General features: G+C 45.4%; 1 protein-coding gene across 1 annotated transcript in view; it reads right to left on the bottom strand.

Annotated features, from left to right (window-relative positions):
* The window catches only part of BSG (basigin (Ok blood group)), a 37218-nt gene extending 15201 nt beyond the window's left edge, over positions 1–22017 (bottom strand). The window contains exons 1-3 of the mRNA XM_077475623.1: positions 21846–22017; positions 2588–2932; positions 690–846 (exon numbers count right to left, since the gene is read on the bottom strand). Of these exons, the coding sequence (XP_077331749.1) occupies positions 690–846; positions 2588–2932; positions 21846–21918 (575 nt within the window). The 5' untranslated portion in view covers positions 21919–22017. The remainder of the gene's footprint in view (positions 1–689; positions 847–2587; positions 2933–21845) is intronic.
* Positions 22018–23545: the final 1528 nt, after the last annotated feature.

Raw genomic sequence — 23545 nt, 5'->3', positions numbered from 1 at the left:
CCCTGACAAGGGATATTTCCATGCCAAGACAATCTAGGCAAGACACTGGTCTAAAACAGCTCACAAAACCCCCTGAACAGGCATCTCCCCATTAAAGCCATTTTTTTCTCAAAAGGGCTCCGCTATGCATGGTTTACACTTGTGGTAACATAACCAAACCACCACCATGTCCACAAGTCACAACGTATTTTAAAAGTAGTATGGGAATTTTTTTTTTTTGTAAGAATTACTTACCTAGGTGGACGTATGCATGTAGCATCAGTCCACTGCTGCATCTGTCCCATGTCCGCTCCAAACAGTGAGAACCCGATAGGTCAAACACCGCCAATTGCTTGGTTCTTCACAGCTTTGTCTCTCCCCCCCCCACCGGGGAAGTGAGCTGTGGAGGGGCGGATGACTCGGGCCCTCAGTGGCTCGCAGAGAGGCTGAGTAGAGTGACAGTCCAGGCATATGGGCAGATCAACGATATGGTCGCAAGCTTTCCCCCAAGTCTGGACCGGCTCTAGTACATCAGCCGACAGCTTTAGCCCGCAGTCTGCTCAAAACAGGTAACAAAAGCGTGCAGAACGAACTGGCTTTATTTCTTTAAAGTTTAACATACTCATGCTAACTGGCCAATCACTGGGGCAAGATTGCTCTGCATTTGTTTGCATATACAGCTTGCATAGCTGTTACAATAGAATACTTACTTGTAGGTTGTAATTTGGGAGGAATATGCATCGTCTTGTATCACTTTAGTTCCTTTAAGCCACTGGTGACCAGAAATGGTAAGAGAGGAATCTGTCAAATTGCAGCTGAGCAAATCTCCGCCAGTTTCATCTGGTTGGGTGGTTTCAATAAGTGGATCTATAAACAAAGAGACCGTTAAGAGCCACAGCAGAGGTCAGGATAAACCAAAATTAGCATTTTTCATTATAGCTACTGGGGTGGCACAAATAAGCAGGGCCAGGCGATCAATTGCTAGTAAACTAGAATTTTTACACTAAAAACATGAAATGCCATTTCTGCACACCAACAATATCTTCTCAATTGCACAGACAGGAATGACTGAGTGCAAAATACCTCATTCCAATCCAAGCAGTGGGCTTCTACCACTCCGGGCTGGTTAGACTAAAGAAATCCTCAGACTAAGCTTTGGCTTTGAAATAGTGCTACATCAGTGCGATTTCAAAGCCACAGATCAGTGCGATTTGGAACTCCGATTTCATTGCGCCTTGTGACTTTGTTTAACGGAGGTCAATGCAAGTCCCAAAGAGATAAATTTGGAGAAAAGTAGTGCAGGGAACTTTCAAAGTCAATGCAGCTCAAGTTACAATGATTTAAATGATTCCATTGCTGAAACTGTCAAATTGTATTGGTGCGAACAAGGGCTAATCTGAAACTCCAGATATACAGCTCTAGTCACACTTATGACTCCAAAATGGAGTGCAACCTTGGATGAGTGCAACTTGTCCCTCTGCAAAGTTGGACCCACTATTGCATTCAGAATGAATGTCAGACCAAAGTAGTGCATGAATGACTTTAGGTTGCACATATATGAATGGTTATCACTAGAAAACATGGCGACAACTTGTCATGCAACTTTGATATCCAAAGTCACAGAAATGTGAATTAGGTCTACAACTGCTATTTTATCCCAAGCACTGCATCAACACTTTGATTGGAGCTGAACCATTTTAAACAGAGGTTGTGCACAAACTACTGCTTTAAGAGTTATTTTGTAAGCCTATTGTCTCAAACTTGCTCCTAAATCACAAGACGCATATGAAAATCACTTCCATGAATAGTTGGGGGGGGGAGAAATTTATCTTTCCTTAAAAACAAAGCATTTTAAACTCCTGCAGTACAACCCCAAATTAGTAAACCCATAACTTCAGAGCATGTCTCAGCATCAAAATACACTCCTTGGAAACCAAAGACTGACTAGAAGAAGCACTGAGACGTGGTTGAGAAACATGAAGAGAAAACTGGGACAAATGTAGCAAAGGTAAACAAAGTAGGCTGGAACTAGAGATGAGACAGGAACAGGAGTTGATCCAACAGGGAAGATTAAAAGCTATGACAGCGATTACAATTCATTGGACAGACAGCACTAGGGTAGGGTGGCCAACATAAGGAAACTAAAATCAGACAATATGCAGACTTCTGGAACTATATGCCAAGAATGACAATTGGTACAAGAAACAATGGACTCCCAAGTGTACATTTCCATGCTGAAGCTTTTGTTGAACAGGATCTCAGTCTTCAGTATTGTGCCTTGAGCTTAAAATTATTCCGACATAAGGATATTTAGAAATATTCTCTTGAACCTAGAAGAATCAATTAGGAAAGGAAAAACATGAAAGGAGAAGTATGCTTGCTGCTGGTGTACAGCAAACCATTTCTAATACAAGAGATGTCACCAAATCCTTAAACAAGAAAGGGAAATAAACATTAAGGAATGGGATCTTGGACCAAGGAACAGTTAAGCAGTTAACAGCCAAGCACTTGCAAGGGAAGTTCTAATCTAGCACTGTTGGGAGGAGGCACTCTGGATAACGAGGGAGCGGGGCTTCAGGATATCTTCACCATTTAGTTGCTCACTCACGGTCTATGACAACAACATTGGCTTGGGAACGAATCCACTTGATGCGAGGAATCTTGGTCAAATGGTTACGTTCTGGATCATTGCTGGCACGACACTCATAGGTTCCCGAGTCTTCTTGGCTCAGGTCAAAAAGATAGAGTGTGCTTGTAGCATGGAAGACATAGGTTGTGTTCATCTGTACTCTGTCTTCACGAGCTCCATCCCACAGCTGAGAGAAACTCTCATTATAGTCTGCCTCAAACCACCACTGAATCTCTGGTATGGGGCGCCCGATGGCCTCACAGTGTAGCTCCACTGATTCACCTGTCAGTCTGACCTCTGAGAGTGGAGATTTTATGAACCCAGCTGTGGGGCACAGGTAAAAGGTTAACAAAAAAAGAACTACAGAAAAGTAGGCGTAAACAGAAGCAACAGATTTATACTTTGGAACCTTGCTGCTCATAGTAATTTAGATAACAGTACTAACTGTACTTTAACTAGAACTTATAGCACCATACAGTAAGCATTAAATATCGCCACTAGTGCCTCTCATATCTAACTGGCACTGCAGTTAAGCTGTAGGGTTTGCAGATGTAGTGATCACCCGTTATACGCATACTTTCACGCATTGCTCTACAATAAAAAAAATTAAAAAAAACACACACAATTCTAATCATACAAGGATGGATGCAGGATGGTTAATGAACACTGTTCTCTTAATCTGAGCCATTTAGGCTACATACAGCTAAATAGGACAAGGCATAATTAAACAGATTAGATTACAATCAGACCAAACAAGAAAGACATCACAAGACTCAAATATTTTAGTTCAGCACATTAAGATGATTAACCCCCAACATTTAATTTCTGGAAGTGGCCTTTGGAAAAAAAAAAGTTCATACAGAAGATCCATCCTTTGCAATGGAAGTTGAGCAACATTTTCCATTGCACAAAAGTGTGACAGTGAGTCAATGCATTTTCAAGTGGCAATAACCGGAGTTTAAGAATTTTAGGTATCAAGTCATCTTGAAGAAAATAGTGTTTTTTTGTTGAAAGTGTTCTCTTAAGTGTCAAAGCATTATAAATGTGTTAATCAGAGAAGTATAAAATGGGACTACATGCATCCAGGTAGAACAGAAAACAAAATGTGACTGAGCCCTGTGCAGTGCTTGAAAATGAACAGATTTCATGGTCTCCAAACTCCTTAAACCACTATATATATATATATATATATATATATATATATATATATATATATATATATATATATATATATATATATATATATATATATATATATATATATTACACTGCAGTAAAATCTGGAGCTTACTGCAATAAGACCAAGGATACTCAATATTACACAGTGGTTGTAAAGTCAGTTTTTTTTAAGCTTCATGCATTAGAATAAAGCCTCGTCAGTCCAGAACTCCAGATTGGCTGAGGCAAAACAGCGGTGCCAATGGCTTAGTTTGACAGCAGCAGTAGCCAATCAGGAGAGAGGGGGCAGGGCTGTACTACAGCTCCCTCTCAGCTCAGGTGCCCCCATAGAGAGCCGCTTTCTGTGGAGGCACTTAACATGAGGGAGGGGCCAGGAGTTTCCACCAGGGACCCAAAAAGAGGATCTGGGCTGCCCTGTGCAAAACCACTGCACGGAGCAGCAAACATTTTAACGTCTGTCTTTTTTTTCCCCCTTGCACTTTAAAACCACTTGCTGACCACCCACCCTGTACTACAGCAGCTTGCCAAACAGCCACTGTAGACAAAGCAACTGATAAGTTGCTGCCCATATCCAGGTTTAGAGCATGCATGATTGTACACAGCGGGAGCCCATCAGCAAGTCCTGGCCAATGATTCAGGGCTGGGTTCTGTTGTGTGCAATCACAGTTTAGAGCTTTGTGATGGCGAATGGAGATCTGTACAGAGGGAGCGATCTTGTCCATTTTTCATCCCTACAAAGCAGGGATATGAAAAAGATGGGTTAGTAAAGGCAGCACACTTTACAAACACATTACACAAAGTTCACCACACATTTAAGCCCTTGGCCACCCCTAGATGTTAACCCCTTTTTAGCCAGTATCATTGGGAAAGTATCTCAGTCGACAATCTGACACTGTTACTGTGATATCCACATACACAGTTTGTAGGTGCTGTAACTTTCATGCAAATCAATAAAAATTTAGATTTCTTTTTTAAAAATTTAAATCGAACACAGGGCGAAAAACTTAAGAAATTAGATTTTTTTTTTGTAACTTCTGCTATAAAAGAAAGCGGTCATATACCACAATGTGTAAAAAGAATATAAAAAAAAAAAATTTGTTTTGGGTACAGCATTGTAGGACCACACGATCACCAGTTAAAGTAGCGCAGTGCTGAGTAGCAAAAAAATGGCCTGGTCATGAAGGGGGGGTAACGTTTTCTGGAGCTCAAGTGGTTAAACTGGGTAGGACAAATCCTAGTCACCAGAGTCACGAAATGCTGTCTGGTAACCTGGTTATTGAAGCCCATTTGGAGTTTCATCAGTAACCAGCAGGTGGAGTCTGGAAGAAAGGCATAGTTTGGAGAGACAACCCTGGAGAGAGCATAGCTCCGCCTTCTTCACAGGAAAGACATGCATACATCCTCTTCCACCATGACCTCAGTTATTGTCTCCGACAACTGGAAAATAAAAGTACAGAAAATCAAACCACCATGATAGACAACCACTTCTAAAGAAAAGGGAGGACAACCCTGGAGAGGATAACCGAGAAACTCGCTCTAGGGTGCGACTACTGCCTGCAGTACTTTCCTGCCAAAGGTTTGATCTGCAGCGAACAGTAAATCCAACCGATAGCGACGGAGAAATGTTGAATAGTTGGATCAAGTAGCAGCCTTACAGATTTGTTCAGGCGTACCACTGGCCCTTTCAGCCGTAGATCTTGTAGAATGAGCAGCAATACCTGCCTGAAGGGGTATTTCTCCTTTGGCTTTACAAGCTTCTGTGATTGTCAGGCTAAGCCATCTGCCCGGTGTACTTTTGGAAGCTTTCTCCCTTGCTTGAGCCTGAGAAAACCAAAGAGCATTTGATCTTCTAAATTCTTTGGTTACTGTAAGAAAGCATAACAAACATCTTACCGTCCAGAGTATGAAAAGATTTTTCTCCTGGATTGGTCAAAGTTGGAGAAAGTGGGCAGGATTATTGGGGGGGGGGGGGGGGGGGGGGGGAACAAAAAAAAAAAAAGAAGGGTAGAAGCCAGTCTAGGAAGGACCACCCTGTCTGCAAAAACTTTCAGGAAAGGTTCTGTAACTTCCAGAGCCTGGAGCTCCGAGAGACCCTGCAAAAAGGCTACTGGCCTATTTTGTGGGAGTGCCCTGAAAAAAGAAAAGAAAAAAAAAAAAAAAAAAAAAAAGAAAAATCTTGAAATTGATAACTTTTGGATAAAGTGCTTTCAAAAAACAGATAGAGCTGTCCCCAAGTCTTCAAGGCAGGCTGCTACTCTCTTCGCCATTCCCTCATGGAGAAATTCAAGAGCAGATACTGAACCCTTAACCTGGAGGCCTTTAGCACACCAGAAGTTCATTTTTTTCCAGACATTCATGTATATGGCCCAAGTAACATTTTCTACTTGAAAGAAGGGTCTTTACTACTTTGCCAGATAGTACTTTTGCCTTCAAGGTCTTCTTCAGAAACCAAGCCGTTAACGGAAGATGGTCCACCGACCCCTGCAATAGATGTTTTCTGGACAGTAACTTCCATGGAGGTTCTGTGGCTAGATTTAATAGAGCCATGAACTGAGGCCTTTTTGGCCAGAAGGGAGTGACCAGGATCAAATTGGTCTTTTCTTCTCTGAACTTCCTTAAGCCCAGTGGTATCGGAGGAAGGGAGGGGGGGGGGGGGGGGACTCCTAGCACAGCTGGTAATGCCATGGATGGGTGAAGGCATCTATGCCGACTGCCTGATCTTCTCGGTGGAGAGAGAATTTGCCCAACAAAACTCAAAAGTATGCAAAACAGAGCTATTTGGGGTTGCCTATAAGCTTTGGAGATAATCAGGAAGACTTCTTGATTTAGGCTCCATTCCGCTTCCAACAGCTTCCATCTGCTTAGAAGAACCCTTCAGGTGGACTGCTGATGAGGCCATGTTCTGTTAAGCCCAGGTCAGTAACTGACTAGCCAACACTTGGAGCCTTTTGCTCCTGGTTCCCCTTGTTTCATTATTTAGGCTACTACAGTTGTATTGTCCTGACCATGATGGCCTTTTTACTACATGTTGAAAGGCTAGGAAACCCAGAAAAACTTCCTTCCCACCAGTTTGAGGCATTTTGGGGTTCTGACTTGGACCAGAACCCCTGAGAAGCCTGACCATCTAGGTGGGCTCCCCAGCCCCAGGAACTCACGTTCGTCGTTGGTCGCTTGTTCAGGGGAAAGACCCAAGAAAGGTCTTGTCAGGTTGGATGGATTTTGCCACCAGAGAGCCCTCTTTACCTTTAAGGAAGAGTTTTCTGATTTTCTAGTGGTTCCTGGTAGTACCAACTGCGTAGTATGTTTAACTGGAAGGGCCTGGAATGCAATCTGACCTGGCTGACACCTGACAGGTTGTTCTGAACCTGTTTCACTGCCAATTGGATCCTTTCCCCTTTTTCCTGTGGCAGAAAAATTTTGAAGAACCGAGTTCATGGTCTAACCCAGAAACTTCCATCTCCTGTGAGGGTTCCAGATTTGACTTTTCCAAATTTAGGAGCCACCCTAAAAACAAGTCATCCAGATAGGGGACAACTGAAATCCCTCAACTTCAGAGGTTACGCCATTATTTTTGTGAAGATCCTGGGAGAGGTTGAAAGTCCGAAAGGCAGAGCTCTGAATTGGAGGTGCCAGACTGAGGTCCCAGAACCAGGGCCAGATGTAGAAAGCATTCAGAAGCCAGATTTATTGGAACATGAAGATAAGAGTCTTCGATCCAGGCACGTCATGAAACAGCCTGGAGTCAGCAACTTTGTAATTGAAAAGAGATTGTGTCCATCCTCAAATGCTTGTACCTCAAGATCTTTAGGTTCAGAATCAATGCTTTCCTGAAGGCTTCCTTACCAGGAATATATGAGCGTAGATGCCCCTGCCCTCCTGATCTTTTGGGACCTGGATGATTACTTCTTTCTGAATCAGATCCTGCAACAGGCTCATCATTGCCAAAGCCTTTTCCCGTTCTCTTGGTAGGGCTGTAACGAGATCTGCTCAGGGGTGGTTCTGAAAATTCCAGCCTGTATCCCTGAGCTATAATGCTTTTCACTACCAGACTTTGAGAGGTCTTGTTCCACTGTAGGTGAAAGGCTGACAAAGTCACTTTTGGAGGACTGGTCTGGGGCAGATCTGAACTCCTCTTCCCTTAACCCTTTGGGAGCCTCAATGGCTCTTATGGTCGTTCCTTATTATGGGGCTGTTGAACAGCATGACATTTTTTTAACCGGCTGTTTCTTCTTTGCAGGAAGAGAGACTTGTTGGCCGTCATGTCCCAGATAGTTTTAAGGTTCAGACCAAAAAGCAGATCACCCATAAAAAGGTAAACCGCACAGCTTAACCTTGGAAGCTGTGTCATCAGACCAGACTGCATGTCTGGCTGGGTTCACCAGTACTGATGAACTCACTGCTAATTTAACTGATATTTAACCACTTATATTAAAAGGAAAAGACTAACAGATCTTTCTGTGGTGTGCCCGCTTCAACATGGCTTTTCAACTCAGCATTCCAGGTTCCTTGCCACAACCGTGGAAGCCATAGCAGGTTTGAGGTGGACTGATGTTGAATCCCAAGCTTTTTAAAGGAGGGAGTCTGCCTTCTTAGCGCGTCCTTCAACACCCCCATATCCTCAAACGCAAGGTCTGTGCATCTAAACCTGCGATAAAGCAGCATCTACCCATGGTTTATTCCAAACCGCAGACTCCTTATCGACGGGAAACCTTCTCCTAAGGGTCTTGGAGAAAAAAGGCCTCTTTCGGGGGCCTTCCATTCTTTGACTGATAGGACCCTATGAACTGGAAACACTGTTTAGTTTCATCCAGACCCTGGTAGTTGTACCTTTTCTTCCTGAATGTCAAGAGTAGTGTAGCTTGCTCTTAAGATGTTATCCACTTCCTCTAGGAATAGCTTGTACCGAGGACCCTTCATCACTTGAGTCCTCATTCTCCACTGGTCTGGATGAGGATGCTTTTGGACTAGGTGGTGGATTCTGTGGCTCAACCTGAGCTGCTGGGCTTTAGACCAATATGGACCTGATGGAACTCTTTGCAAGTGCCATTACAGAGGAGGAAGTCCTTGTATCACTGGGATGTTTCTTCCTCCACCAAGTCTTTAATACAGGATCTGCACATTGCCTTCTGTCACGAATATCTAAGAGGGTTCTTGCAAGGACATTTCCTTTGGCTTGGTGGATTTCGGCAGTTAAGCAGGGAACACCAGCCCCCCCCCCCCCCCCCCCCGAGCTATCAAGAAGGAAGCTGGTCATAGCTGCGCTCAACCTGACTGGGGGACCCCAGATTTCTGCCATCCTGTTGCCCAGGTATGCAGACCTCCTTCCCCTTTTCTCATGAGCAACCCCAGTTTCAGGGGGAAGGAGAGCTCCAATCCAGTTTCCTCCTCCTGTGGAGGGAAAAAAAAAAAAAAGAAGAAGAAGGAGTGAGAAGGGCCAGGAGCCTCCCTTTAAAGATCTGGTATTGTGTTTCCTGCCTCCAGGGGTGGAGCCTCTCTAGTGCTGTCCTGGACAGACTGGGGGGGGGGGGGATGGAGAAGAGGAATCCTGGCAGACACTGCACCTCCCGAAGGCCCCAACTCCCTTGAGATGGAGACCGGGGACACCCGGGGGGGGGGGGGGGGATGGCCGATAAAGAAAAGCAAAAGAAGAAGTTAAGCCCGACACCCCAACATCAAAGGCAGCGCAGAGATGCACATGCATCCACCATGGCGGAAGAGGAGGGATTTAAAGGCTGCATGTGTTTCCTGTGAAGGCAGAGCTACGCTCTCTCAAGGTTGTCCTGAAAGGAGATTTGATCAGGGTAATGCCCTTTTAAAGCTTAGGGAATGCAAGGCACTACAGAATGTAATTTGCTGACACTTGTGGTAGAGGTTCCTGAACAGCTGTTGACCTTTGTCAGCTACACTAAAGATCACATCATTGACCTTACAATACCGAAACAGAAAGGGGGGGGGGGGGGCCTATGGGATTGATTGAAATTCAGCCAGTTCCAGCTAAACTGGCCAAATTTCGAACCTTCTATGGATGGCTGAACTCTGCATGGCAATGAAGGAATGCAGAGTGCATGAACAGCTAGAAAACTGATGTCACAGACATGCAATCTAGTTAGTAGCACTAGGCTGGGGACAGCAAATACCCATGACTGCTGTGGGGGAGGGGCAGTAGATGTAGGGACTACCATAGAAATAATCCCTGTAGAGTATTGAGTGCCACAACGCATTGAACACACTAGTTTGTATCATGTCTCCACTTACATACAATAAAATCAGAAAAAAATAAAAATAAAATAGATAGCAATCTCTGCACCACATGAAAACAGCTTAACTAAATGCTGTTACTTCATACTGTAAAAGTAAAAACACAAAAGTTTACATTAACACTTGCTGTCAATCTGAGAAACCATATCTGACAATAGCTTGCACCTAAAAATTGTATGCCTCCAATGACACTGCAACTGTCATTCTCTCTTCCTCCCCCCAAATGCAAATATGTACTATACAAAAACTACACACCATCTACACTTGAAACGTTACCATGTCACGTCTCAGACAAAAGCAGGGTGACCTTCACAAATGCTACAGCAGCAACTGATCTGCAAGCTAATCTGCATTGTGCACATTTGAAGGGTTGTTTACAAAAGCTGTACAAAGTAGCCTGTAGAGCTGCAAATATAGTTACATAGTATGCATTAAAGGATCAGAACACCCAAGATATCTGAAGGCACAGTTCAGTCTATGGTTTCTTATGTTTAAAGGCATGCTCTCCTCAGTACATGCCTAAATCGGATCTGGTGTGTCTGGAGTTTTAAGCACACACTGGCTTGAGACAAAAAAAAAAATACTGTCCAACATTCTGCCTGTGTGTATGTTGGAAAACCAGCAGCTGACCAATGGCAGAGAGTGCTGATCGGAGTGTTCTGGTGGGAGCATTCCCCTGTCAGAACACAGCTCAGTAGGGGAGATTGCTGGACTAACCTTGCATGGTTATTATGGGCTCGCAATCAGAGCTGTCAGTTTTCAGAGGGGGGTGGGGGGATAAAATAAAAAAGTGAAAGCAAAGATCTTATTGACCGTCTCAGACAGGTCATTTAAGTTGCCACTATCTGGATGGACAGGTCCTTGTCAAGTAAAGAAATACTCAGATTCCCTTTGAGAACAGAAATAAAAAGGGACACTCTTGTTAATGGGTTTTTAAAAGGCCAAGATCAGCCTACCTTTCTGAGTCATTTAGAATATGACCATGGCCACCCTTTCCACCCCTCCATTCAGAGGGATGTGCTACAACTTCCATAAAAAAAAATAAAAAAAAAATAAAAAATAAAAACTCATATATACATATTTCTACCAATTACATTGGCATGCCTCATTTAAGTCCCATTTTCCCTCCCATAGTACAATATATTTAGGGATGGAGGCATGTCACCGTGATGAGTCACTTGCGTGTAAATCTCTAGTCTTGAATCTTACCATAAATTTACTTCCCCGTGACACGTAGAAACGAAGCGCTGTATAAAACTTAATGTAGCCTTAGCTACGTACAATATATTCCAGGAGTGGTATGGAACTTCCTGTCCCACACCCAGAACCAAAATACAGTTGGGATGAGCAGTGCTAAGCCTTTCAGGAGGGAGCTTTTTATCCTCCAAATACAAAAGCTTCTTTTGACTGGCCAAGTTGGAGATTGCGAAGTCATCTGCCCACTTCTGACCCAGAGGATTCATAGAACACCATGGTCCCTGTAAAAGCTAGAGCCCGATATTCTGGGAATGGGACAGAAGTTCCCATCCCACTGTCAGAACACCATGTACAGTATATCACAAGAGTACACCCCTCTTTTTTTAAATTAGATTATATCTTCATGCAACACCAAAGAAATGACACTTTGCTACGATGTAAAGGTGAGTGTACAGCTTGTATAACAGTGTAAAATTTGCTACCCTCAGTTATTCACACAGCCATGTCTAAACTCCTGGCAACAGAAGCAAGTAAACCACAAAATGACAATGTCCAAATTGGGGTCCAACTATCAATTTTCCCCTCTCTGGTGTCATGCGACTCGTTAGTTACAAAATCTTTGATACTGGTCAATGGAAGTTCAACATGGCACCTCATGGCAAGGGAACTGAGGATCTGAAAAAAAAAAAAAAAAAAAATTAAAAAAAAAGTTGCTCTACATAAAGATGGCCTAGGCCAGTGATGGCAAACCTTGGCACCCCAGATGTTTTGGAACTACATTTCCCATGATGCCCAACTACATTGCAGAATGCATGATCATCATGGGAAATGTAGCTCCAAAACATCTGGGGTGCCAAGGTTCACCATCACTGGCCTAGGCTATAAGATTGCCAAGAGCCTGAAAATGAGCTGCAGCACAGTGGACAAGACCATACAGCAGTTTAACAGGACAGGTTCCACCCAGAACAGGCTTTCCCATGGGCTACCAAAGAAGTTGAGTGTGCATGCTCAGAGTCATATCCAGAGGATGCCTTTGGGAAATAGGAGGTACAAGTCCTGCCAGTATTGCTTCTGAGGTTGAAGGGGTGCAGGGCCAGCCTTTCAGCGCTCAGACCATACACCGCATCAAATTGGTCTGCATGGCTGAGACCAAGATAAACCTGTTGGGTTTACTTCCTCTTTCATTCCCTGCAAAGGTAAAGCATAATGGACTACTATGCATCGCATCATGGGGAAAAAAAAAAAAAAAGCTGATATTTGTTTTTTTTTAATGGTGCTTAAAGCCAATTTATGGTCTACTCCTTGCTGTAGAAACAGCAGGATCCTGGATATAGATAAAATGAGCGGGAATGCCATCCTCTCCCCACATGGAGATGTAGGCCTTCCAGGTACGATATATCTTCCGAGAAGACGATTTCCATGCTCTCAGCATAATTGGAATCACAGAGTCTGAAAGACCCTGGTTCCTCAACGCCTGGCTCTCAATAGCCATGCTGTTAAAAACCAGCGATGGCAAAGCAGGATGGAGAATCTGGCCTCGAGACAGAAGGTCCTCGTAACGGCAGTAGTCGTGGGGCGTCTGCCACCAGGCACACTAGGTCTACGTACTAGGGACGCTGGGGCAAGTCAATTACTGGAATCCCCTCGGCCTCCACTCTGCGGAGCAGACGTGGTAACAGTTTCAGAGGAGGAAAGGCATAGATCAGCGGGTACTGATCCCATGGAGCCACCAGCACGTCTGATGTGTCTGCCCAACGATCTCGTCCCAGACACGAATATCGGCACCTTCCGATTGAGACGGGAGGCAAGATCCACGTCTGGTGTGCCCCATCGCAGGCACAGTAGCCTGAACAGCTCCGGATGCAACACCCATTCTCCTGGGTCCAGCATCTGGTGACTTAGGTAGTCGGCCTGCCAGTTCTGGTACATGTCGCTCTCCTCACTGAAGGATGTGAGCAACCTCCTGTGCAGCGGCCAAGCTTCTTGTTCCTCCTTGGTGATTGACATATGCCACCGCTGTGGCATTGTCTGACTGGATCCTGATTGGACGCCCTCAAAGTCTTATCGACCATGTGGAGAGGCATAGCCCGATAGCTTACAGTTCAAGCACATTGATCGGCAACTTGGATTCCTCCTCCAACCAGAGACCCTGGCTTGACTGAACTCCCAATACTCCACCCCAGCCGGTTAGGCTGGTGTCCGTTGTGATCACTGTCCAATGTAGCGGTAGGAACGACTCCCTGGACTGAAGTGCCAGGGACCTCAGCCACCAGAACAGGGAGTCTCCAACTGGCTCACCCGAATCTGCCGATCCAGGGATAACAGAGATTTGTCCCATTTTGTCAAGATCTCCTTCTGTAAGACTGGTGTGAAACTGGGCATATGCTACTGCCTCGAAGGAGGCCACCATGAGCCCCAGGGCTCTCATGCAGAAGCGTAGTGACCACCACCTGCGGTTCATCAGCAGTTTTACTGTGGCTCTGAGAGTCTGCATTTGCGACTAGAATTAGCAACCTGGCGCAGCACAGCTGGGGGTATCTTGTCTCCGTGGACCAACCCTCCCGGCGTGATCGCGTCGGGCCGCGCCGCCGATAATTGAGCCCTTGGCTTTGAGGCCTTCTGATGGTTCCTTCTGGAATCTGGCGCCCTCTTGTGGTGGCCGTTGGAATGACAACCAGCAATGCTAATAGAGCTTCCCCTGCCTGCCAGCCCATCTCCTTCCCTTTACTTAGAACCCCTAAACATATATATTTTTATTCTAACAACCTAGAGAATAAAATGGTGGTCGTTGCAATACTGTCTGTCACACCGCATTTGCACAGCGGACTTACAAGCACACTTTTGGGAAAATAATTTATTTAATAAAAAAATAAAAAAAATAAAAAAAACAGTAAAGTTAGCCCAATTTTTTTTTTTTTATATTGGGAAAGATAATGTTAAGCTGAGTAAATCGATACCAAACATGTCATGCTTCAAAATTGCGCCCGCTCATGGAATGGCAACAGACTTTTACCCTTTAAAATCTCCATAGGCGATGTTTAAAAAAAAATTCTACAGGTTGCACGTTTTAAGTTAGAGGAAGTCTAGCGCTAGAATTAGTGCTCTCGCTCTACCGATCGCAGAGATACCTTACATGTGTGGTTTGAACACTGCTTTCATATATGCGTTTGCTTCTGCGCGCAAGCTTGGTGGGACAGGGCGCGTTTAAAATTATTAATTTATATTATTATTTTCTTATTTTAACTTTTTATTTTTGTCACTGTTCTTAAAAAAAAAAAAAAAAAAAAAAAGTGTGTCACTTTTATTCCCATTACAAGGAATGTAAAAATCCCTTGTAATAGAAAAAGCATGACAGGTCCTCATATGAGATCCGGGGGGTCAGAGAGACCTTACATCTCATTTACACTAAAATGCAATTTAAAAAAAAATTGTCATTTGAAAAAAAAATGTCCCTCTAAGAGCTATGGGCAATGACTTAGAGACAGGTGGGGTGCTGGGGGCTATCTTCCCCTCACTCATCTCCATGTCAGGCCAGGGACAGGTCCAGATCGCCATCACGGACCCGGCTCCTAACTTTTTTTAGCTGGCTCCTAGATTCCAAGCAAATTTGTCAACCCCTGCATCAGGGCTTTTAGGTGCCTGGTCAGCCAACCAGCATTTTAGCCAAATCAGGGCGCCTCAGCACCACAACGGACACTGAAGCCCTGGATAACAGAGGGAGAGTATCCAAGGCCGCGTCACAAATGTACTTAAGGCCTTGCACTAACTGGTCTGCCATTTCCACATAGACAGGAAAAGCCTGTTGCTTCCCCAGTTCGCGGTGCAAAAGTTTTGCCCACTCAGCAAGTGTCAGACACAAGTGCGGATGCCAGTACTGGTCGCATTGCTGATCCCACAACCGTAAACAAGGAACAAGCCACTGCTTTGGTCTTCCTGTCCGTGGGATCCTTAAAGGCAGGAGTCCCCGCTACTGGAATCGTGGTTCCTATGTTTAAACCTGGATACTGGGAGGGCCATGACTGGAGGAGCCGAGCATTTTTTGAGAAGGCTCTTCTCAAAGGGAGAAACGCACCGCCATGAATTTGGGGACAGAAAAGGTCTGTTGCGTTCGACCCCATTCCTTGTATATGAACTTATCTGACTTATTTCGATATGGAAACACCTTAGGTGTATGGGCTGGCTTACGGGACCCAAAAGGGACCACTACATCAGCAGAGGGATCTGCTGGATCCTGAATTTTCAGGGCATCACACACAGCTGTGATAAGTGCTCCAACAAGCGCTTTATCACGCACGGACCCGGACGGGGAATCATACTCACTGTCCGAATGGTCCTGGTCAGCGTCACCTGAAACAACAGAATAGAGGTCACCAGCCTCAGCAGGGCCCGAGTCTGCATCAGAGCTCGTTTACCGCCTTTGCACCAACGCACCCCCTCCATCTTGGCAACAAACGTATTAAGGACTGCTGACAAAGCGACCAGAGGCACTGCACTGTCTGCAGGCAAACTGGTTGCAATTGCCTGGATTTCGGGGGAAGAAACACCAGTTTCTGAAGCCATGCTGACCCTACCCTGTGCTACCTGTTGGGGACTTGGGATGGTCCCACCCTCCTAACTGCTGCAGGCTGAGGGACCCCCAACGCAGGACTCGCCACCCTGACAGTTCTGCACCGTCCAAATAGGCGTGCCTGCTCCCAGATGCTTATGACAGAAAACCACACTGTGCTGAGCCCCACTGTACAGCGCTGAAGCTGAAAACGTGTTCAGGCTTCAACAAAATGGCTGTCGAGCATCCAGTATAAAGGTATAATGAAGTTTAATCACAGGGAAAATGCCCACTGGACTACAGTAAAATGGAGCCAGAGCATGCTGCTCCCTGGTCACACCAAAAAACACGGTATGCAATGAAGGACAGTGAAAAACAGGCAGAGAAATGGCAGTAAACAGCACTACAGCTATCAGCAGAGACAGCCTCCAGACACCCAGGGGAGAGACCTACAGACATCCAGGGCACAGCTACCCAGCGCAGTCCCCACCCGGGGAGCCGGTCTATGGCACACACACACACCGCTCAGCAGCATCGAGGAGAGGAACCCCCGAATCCATCTCCCAGGAAATGCCCAGCTGCTCAGCCCCACCGAGGCAGGGAGAGCTGTACTTACCAGTCCCAACGAGCTGGGGAACATTCCATCACAGACCCACTCTCCGTTCAGTACAGGGTGGCTATTGGCCCAGCACACTGATGCAGACATCAGTAGCCTGGTCATGTGTGCCCCGGGGCATTACCAGTCCATCACCTTTACCCTTCTTTAGCAAGGCAGTGGTCGCCTTGGAGGTGTGTTTGGGGTTGTTAAGAGGGAATACTGCCCTGCGGCCCAGTCTCCGAAGGGAGAGTATCATGCTCTGCTTCAGTAAGTCACAGTACATGATGGCATTCATGGTTTCTGCAATGAACTGTAGTTCCCCAGTGCTGGCAGCACTCATGCAGCCCCAGACCATGACACTCCCACCGCCATGCTTGACTGTAGGTAAGACACTCTTTGTACTCCTTACCTGGTCGCCACCACACCTGCTTGACACCATCTGAACTGAATAGGCTTTTCTCACACGCCATCTGTCAATCTGACAGAATGCAGTGGGTGAGATTTACCAAAATTGGTGCACTCAGAATCTGGTGCAGCTGTGCATGGTAGCCAGTCAGTGTCTTACTTCCAACTTGTTAAATTAAGCTTTGGCAATAAAACCTGGAAGTGGATTGGTTTCAATGCAGAAGTGCACAATCCAGTTTTAGTAAATAACCCCCAGCAAGTACATGGTTTACATGGATACTCCAGGCACGGATCACAAGTGGCACTTAATCAGCGCATCAGTGAAGAATAAATTACTCATTTGCAAAATCACAAAAAGCGTTCAACACTTTCAGTCTTTAACCTAGAAAAAAGAAAGCACTGTCAGAAAAAAAAAATTAAAATAAAATAAAAAGTGTAATTTGGGTTCAGTGTTGCATGACCAAGTAATCACCAAAGTATGACAGTGCTGAAAGCTGAACATTGGCCTGGTCAGGAAGGGGGTCAAAGTGCTTAACCAATTCCAGCCCAAGGACATCATATGAAGTCTGACTTTCAGAACCAGGTAGGATCAGCCAGGCATTTCAGGTGATAGAAAGCCAAATGACAGTACAAGCTTAGTGCTGTATAACATTCTTTAAAGAAACAGGACGTCATGGTAGGATCACCAGGTTGGTGGGGGGGAGCCTAAAAATTAACAGATATCCAAGCAATTAAATATTTGCGTTTAATACCGCATTACTCATAGCAGGATTGACAAAAGGAATAGATATGTCCTGTTACACCAATTTAGTAAAGTTTAAAGTGGTTGTAAACCCTCACAAACCACTTTTACCTACAGGTAAGCCTAGATTAAGGCTTACCTGTAGGTCCAAGAAATATCTCCTAAACCTACACGGTTTAGGAGATATTTACCTGAAGACAGCAACCGCTGTCTACGGCGCATGTGCCGTAGACAGCGGCGATATGCTGCAAGTGTCGGCTCCCGTGCGCATGCGCGGGAGTGATGTAATTGCTGCTCCGGTGAATCACAGCACCGGAGAAGCGAGACCCACCAAGAAGATGGACGCTCAGAACTACAGGGGACAGCGGTGACTTCGCTGGTTCCTGTGTCAGGTAAGTGACACATAATTGACTACTATGCGATGCATAATAGTCCATTATGCTTTACCTTTACAGGGAATCAAAGAGGAAGTAAACCCATCAGGTTTACTTCCCCTTTAAGATTATACAGAAAGCCTTTAAGGCTCTATTTTTTATTTATTTTTTTTTAAACACAGATGCATGTGGCAAAAGGATTATTCAACAAGTAAACCACTGCTTAATGCCAAAACAAGCTTTAAGGAGGTCTTTTGGTTTGGTTAACCTTTAAACTTAAATTTCTATCTTTTTCAGTTAATCAGTCACCTAAATAAAAAAACAAGCAAATATTTAATTGATGTACACATACAAGTTAATGTCACTTTTAGCATGTACATGTAGAAATAGAAACATATTCTGCAGCATGTTCACCTGCCCCTAAAACCAGCACATCAAAAAAAATAAAAAAAAATAAAATAAAATAAAAAAAGTCAGTTTATACCCCAAATTCAAGCACACATTTTAAATTAAAAAGTGCAACGCCGGGAATTAAGCTCCTTTGTAAAAAGTAGAGTAGCACCTGGGCTTCTCGATTTACATCTGACAGGTAAATTAAAATCCCAGAAGCCTGGACCTTCTGGTTTTGGCATCTTAACACTAGAGCCGCTGCCATACATGCCCCTCATGTCCAATCACAGAAGCCTTTGTATTACGTGAACACATTAAAGTGGTTGTAAACCCTTACAACACACTTTGACCTACAGGTAAACCTAGATTAAGGCTTACCTGTAGGTCCAAGAAATATCTCCTAAACCTATACGGTTTAGGAGAGATTTGCCGAAAGACAGGCACTGCTGTCTACAGCGCATGCGCCGTAGACAGTGGCGCACAGGCGCACTGAGCGCGGCATCGTCAACGGCGAAGATGCTGCGCGTATCGGCTCGCGTGCGAATGCGCGGGAGTGACGTCAACGCGGCTTCGCCGAATGACAGCAGCGAGACCCCACCGAGAAGATGGATGCGCCGGACTACAGGGGACAGCGGTGACATTGCTGGCTCCTGTGTCAGGAAGTGACACATAATGGACTACTATGCGATGCATAGTAGTCCATTATGCTTTGCCTTTGCAGGAAATGAAAGAGGAAGTAAACCCATCAGGGTTTACTTCCTCTTTAAAAGCGGTAGTAAAAAAACCCATACCCTGCAAGACAATGCATAATGTGCATCACATACTAGCACATTATGAAATACTTACCTTAGAACAAAGCTCACCTAGCACAACCTGGTCAGCGCTGACATGTTGCCTCACTGTAGTTTCTGGGGTCACTAGCTGCGGTTCTGTGAGAGGCCGCAGGGATACCACTCATTTTGTTTATTCAGTGTGAAAAGGAGCTTAGTTATGTAGCAGAAGGCTGCATATTCCACAATATTAAAAAATTTTGGTAAACTCCTTCAATGATTCCAAGTAGAGGTGCACGATTAATCGCAAAACGATTGCGATCTCGATTCACCCCCCCACGCGATCTAAGTTCTGGGTGACCCACGATTTTCTTTTAGCGCCGCCGGTTCCACGTAACCAGCGTGGAACGCAAATGGCAGATATCGGAACTGACGTCAGCCACCGGAACTGTCGTCAGTCATTGGAGCATGCGATGTGGCATGCTGCTGCCTGGTTGTGGGCGGGTACAGTGGCCAGGCTACCACCACCACTCACAGCGCAGGGGCCGTTCATCTTCGGAGATTTTCCGAAGCTTCGTCTGCTCCGTACATGCGCAGTATGGGGCGGACACTATATGATGGCAGGACACCATCTGCCAGAACACCGGGAAACAGCAGTGTGAGTGCGCACTGCTATACACAGTAGCAGTAATAAAAGACAGACAAGATCACAGATTAAGTATTCCCGTGAAGGTAACCTAGATAGGACAAGGCTCCAGAGGGTTTGCAACGCCATTATTGAGTTATCAGGACATATTTACACACGGATTAAATAAAAACCCTCCAGACACATTTAGGAAAGTGGAAGTGTTTTTCAAAAAAAAAAAATAATCGACGTCTGGTCCTGTATAAATCAGCAGCCAGTGTAACCATGCCACGGCGCTGCCAAACAAATAAGTGTTTGGATAAAATGTGAAGATCTATTCTGTACCGAGGCAAATTCATTACTATATCTGCAAACATCAGTGGGCAACATTAAACTAACAAAGCTCTGATAACCCAATGTTCTCAGAGATTGTAAATTTTTCAAATAAAACAGTTTGAGAATTAAGCAAAAGAATTGTGATTCTCATTTTTCCCAGAATCGTGCAGCTCTAATTCCAAGCACTGCAAGCTGAGGGAGTCCACTATTCTGGCAAGATACGCCAGACCTTCACTGTGCATACGCCACAGATGTGGGTATGTCCTAAACCGTACCGCCTTATAGGGTTACCTGTAGGTAAAAATGGCCTAGCAGACTACACAACCGTTTTAAGACTAATCTCTTAAAACTAGCCTTGCTCTGTTTTAAAGTCTTCAAAAAGTGCTATTAAAACAAAGCTAACCCAAATGCCTAATGAGAGAGCGAGATTGCGGTAATTACTTTACATAGGGAGCACAGCAGAGCTGACTTTGTTCAACCTGCTGGGTTGAAGAGAACGTATAAGTATGTACCAGGCTTAACCATTTAAACATTTGCCGACCAGCACACGCCAATTTGCATACCAGTGCCACTCTGGCGACATAAAAGGGCGTGTGACCGCGGGTCCCGCGGACTCTACGTCCATGATCGTGTCATGGCGAGGAAGAATGGGGAGATGCTTTTGTGTATATAAAAAAAAAAAAAAAAAAAAAAAAACACCACACACACACACACACACACACACACACACACACACACACACACACGCATTTACCCGTTATGCCTAGTGACAGGACAGATCATTGCTCCCGGTCATCGGGAACGGTAATAGCTGTTATGTGACTTGAAGCTCATCCCCCTCACAGTTAGAATTGCTCTCTAGGACACTTAACCCCTTCACCACCGACCTAGTGGTTAATCCCTTCACTGCCAGTGTCATTTACCCCGTAATCAATGCATATTTATAGCATCAATCTCTGTATAACTGACAATGTTCCCAAAATGTCCCGCGCACAGTTGAAGAGGTTATGGATGGTTTGCGCAGCACTTTACAACATGAGGGCAGACAGTGAGTACAGTTACAATACAGAAGGCATCAGAGGGACCCGCCTGTTAGAGCTTACTTTAGTTGTGCTTTAAGAGCCAGTTCACACCAGGTGTGGGAAACCTACAACCTGTGTGCTTTTCCCCACACAGCACTCAAGACTCACTTGCCTTTGCGATCCCCTGACGGAATGTTACCAGCACCCTGACAGGTGACGCGTTTGCGGGCACCAAATAGCATGGTATAACAGGCAGCACCATACTAGTGCAACTTGTTCATTTTTAAAACGCGTGCGCACTACTTTCATCTCTAAAGCAACTTCAGCCCTTCAAATTACCCGGCTGCAAAAATTGCTCCACATGGGGACGCACACCCCAACAACAACCTTCTCTTACTTCCTGTTAGGTCTCTGAAAACAGCAGGAAGTAAAGGGAAATTTCCCCAAAGAGACATACACAGGTGTTACCCAATATCCACTGTATCTAGGAGCTAAAAGAAAACAAGGCCTAGCTTATGGGCATACAGCTTTCACGTATTACATAAACAGAGCTCAGGCTGAAGACAAAGCTGGACGCACTCATCTCCATTCAGCTCCTGGTGCCATTAGAGACCCCAGCTAGCAGTATATAGCGCCCTCCTCAGCTCCCAACAGGCCTCACCAAGCCTCCAGCAGTCATAGAGCTGCGTTTAGGTAGGTTGTGGTGAGCATTAAACATGGATGCCATGTCCTTCCCCCGTGACCCTGTCGGCTTCTCTCACACACGGTGCCAGGCCCGGAGGGGATGCCATTTACCTGAGCTGTCCGCTCCTCTCCCGCCCAATAGGAGTAACACGGCGGGCACCGCGATCAGCGCGAAGCTGTACATCGTGCGACCTCTACACCGGGTCACTGAAAGTCACGGCTCTCCCTCTTCGGCTCTCCTCTCCTCACACACCGGCAGCCAACTGAAAAGGAGCTGGAGGTCAGCTGCTGCTTTATGTCAGGGGGCTGGGAGCCAATCATACGCCCTGGTGGGAGAGGCCTGGGGCACACAGGCTCCGCCTTCCTTCGTGTCACGTACAGAGAGGACAGAGCACTGGAGATGGCTGCCCTGCTGCTCACTCCATACACTATTCTCTACTGCTGTATGGAGGGGAGAATGAGGAGTGCTGACAATATGTGCCAAGATTTCTCCTTCCCACACACCAATATACACAGAAATCATAAAGGACACCTTAACACATCAGCCACATATATCCCATATACAGACAAAGCACACAAGCCCCTTTGTTACCTCTATTTTTTTCTTTTTAGTTGCGTTTCAAAATAACAAATGCAGTAATATGGAGTTTAGTGCAGCATTTCAACTTTGATAGTAAAATAGTACATTTAGTATCAGTGGCGCCCCCCCCCCCCTCCCATCCATCCAGCCCCCTAATCTACATGCAGGGTGCTGGACGCATGGATTCCAATGTTTTGTATTTTTTTTAACCACTTGCCGCCCACCAATTGTCAAATGACAGCTGCAAAGTGGTTTCAAAATCCTGACTGGACGTCATAGATAGACCGTCCTCAGGATTTTGAGCCACTGCGTGCCCCCGGGGGTCTGACACCCCGCAACTACGATCTCGGTAAAGAGTCTTTACCACGTAATCACGGCTGATCACAGTGTAAATAGGAAGAGCCGGTGATCGGCTTTTCCTCACTCATAGAGGAGAGTAGAGGGGAGCCGATCAGCTGCTCCTCTGACGGGGGGGGGGGGGTCTGTGCCCCGAGGATGCCCACACTGGAACACCAGGGACGCCACCAGACCACCAGAGATGCCCAGCACCAGGTATGCCACCCTAGACCACCAGGGATGCCAGTCAGTGCCACAATGGATGCCAATCAGTGCCCACAATGGATGCCAATCAGTGCCCACAATGGGCATCACTGATTGGCATACATTATTGTTTGGCACTGATTGGCATCCATCAGCACAAAACCATACAATACGTCGCCTATCAGTGCTCATCCATACTTACTATCAGTACCTATCCATGCCCATCTGTGCCACCTATCCACGCCCATTCATGCCGCCTATCAATGCTAATCCGTGCCAGCTATCAGTGCCAATTTGTGCCACCTATCTGTGTCCATCCGTGTCGCCCATAAGTGCCACATATCAGTGCCCATCAATGCCACCTCATCAGTGTCACTTCATTGGTGCCAGCTCATCAGTGCCGCCTTATCAGTGCCCGTCAGTGCAGCCCCATCAGTGCCCATCAGTGAAGGAGAAAACATACTTATTTACAAAGTTTTGAAACTGAAACAAAAAAAGCATATTTTCTTTCAAAATTTTCGGTCTTTATTTGTTTAGCAAAAAATAAAAACCGTAGAGGTGATCAAATACCACCAAAAGAAAGCTCTATTTGTGGTAAAAAAAAATATAAAAATTTAATTTGGGTACAGTGTAGCATGACTGCGCAATTGTCATTCAAAGTGCGACAGTGCTGAAAGCTCAAAATTGGTCT

Source organism: Lithobates pipiens, unplaced genomic scaffold (genome assembly GCF_037356315.1).
Source record: "Lithobates pipiens isolate NorthernLeopardFrog02 unplaced genomic scaffold, aLitPip1_a1.2 Scaffold_13, whole genome shotgun sequence".
NCBI classification, from domain to species: Eukaryota; Metazoa; Chordata; class Amphibia; order Anura; family Ranidae; genus Lithobates; species Lithobates pipiens.
Note: the sequence above shows the minus strand (reverse complement) of the source record. Positions and strands in the feature narration are given on the sequence as shown.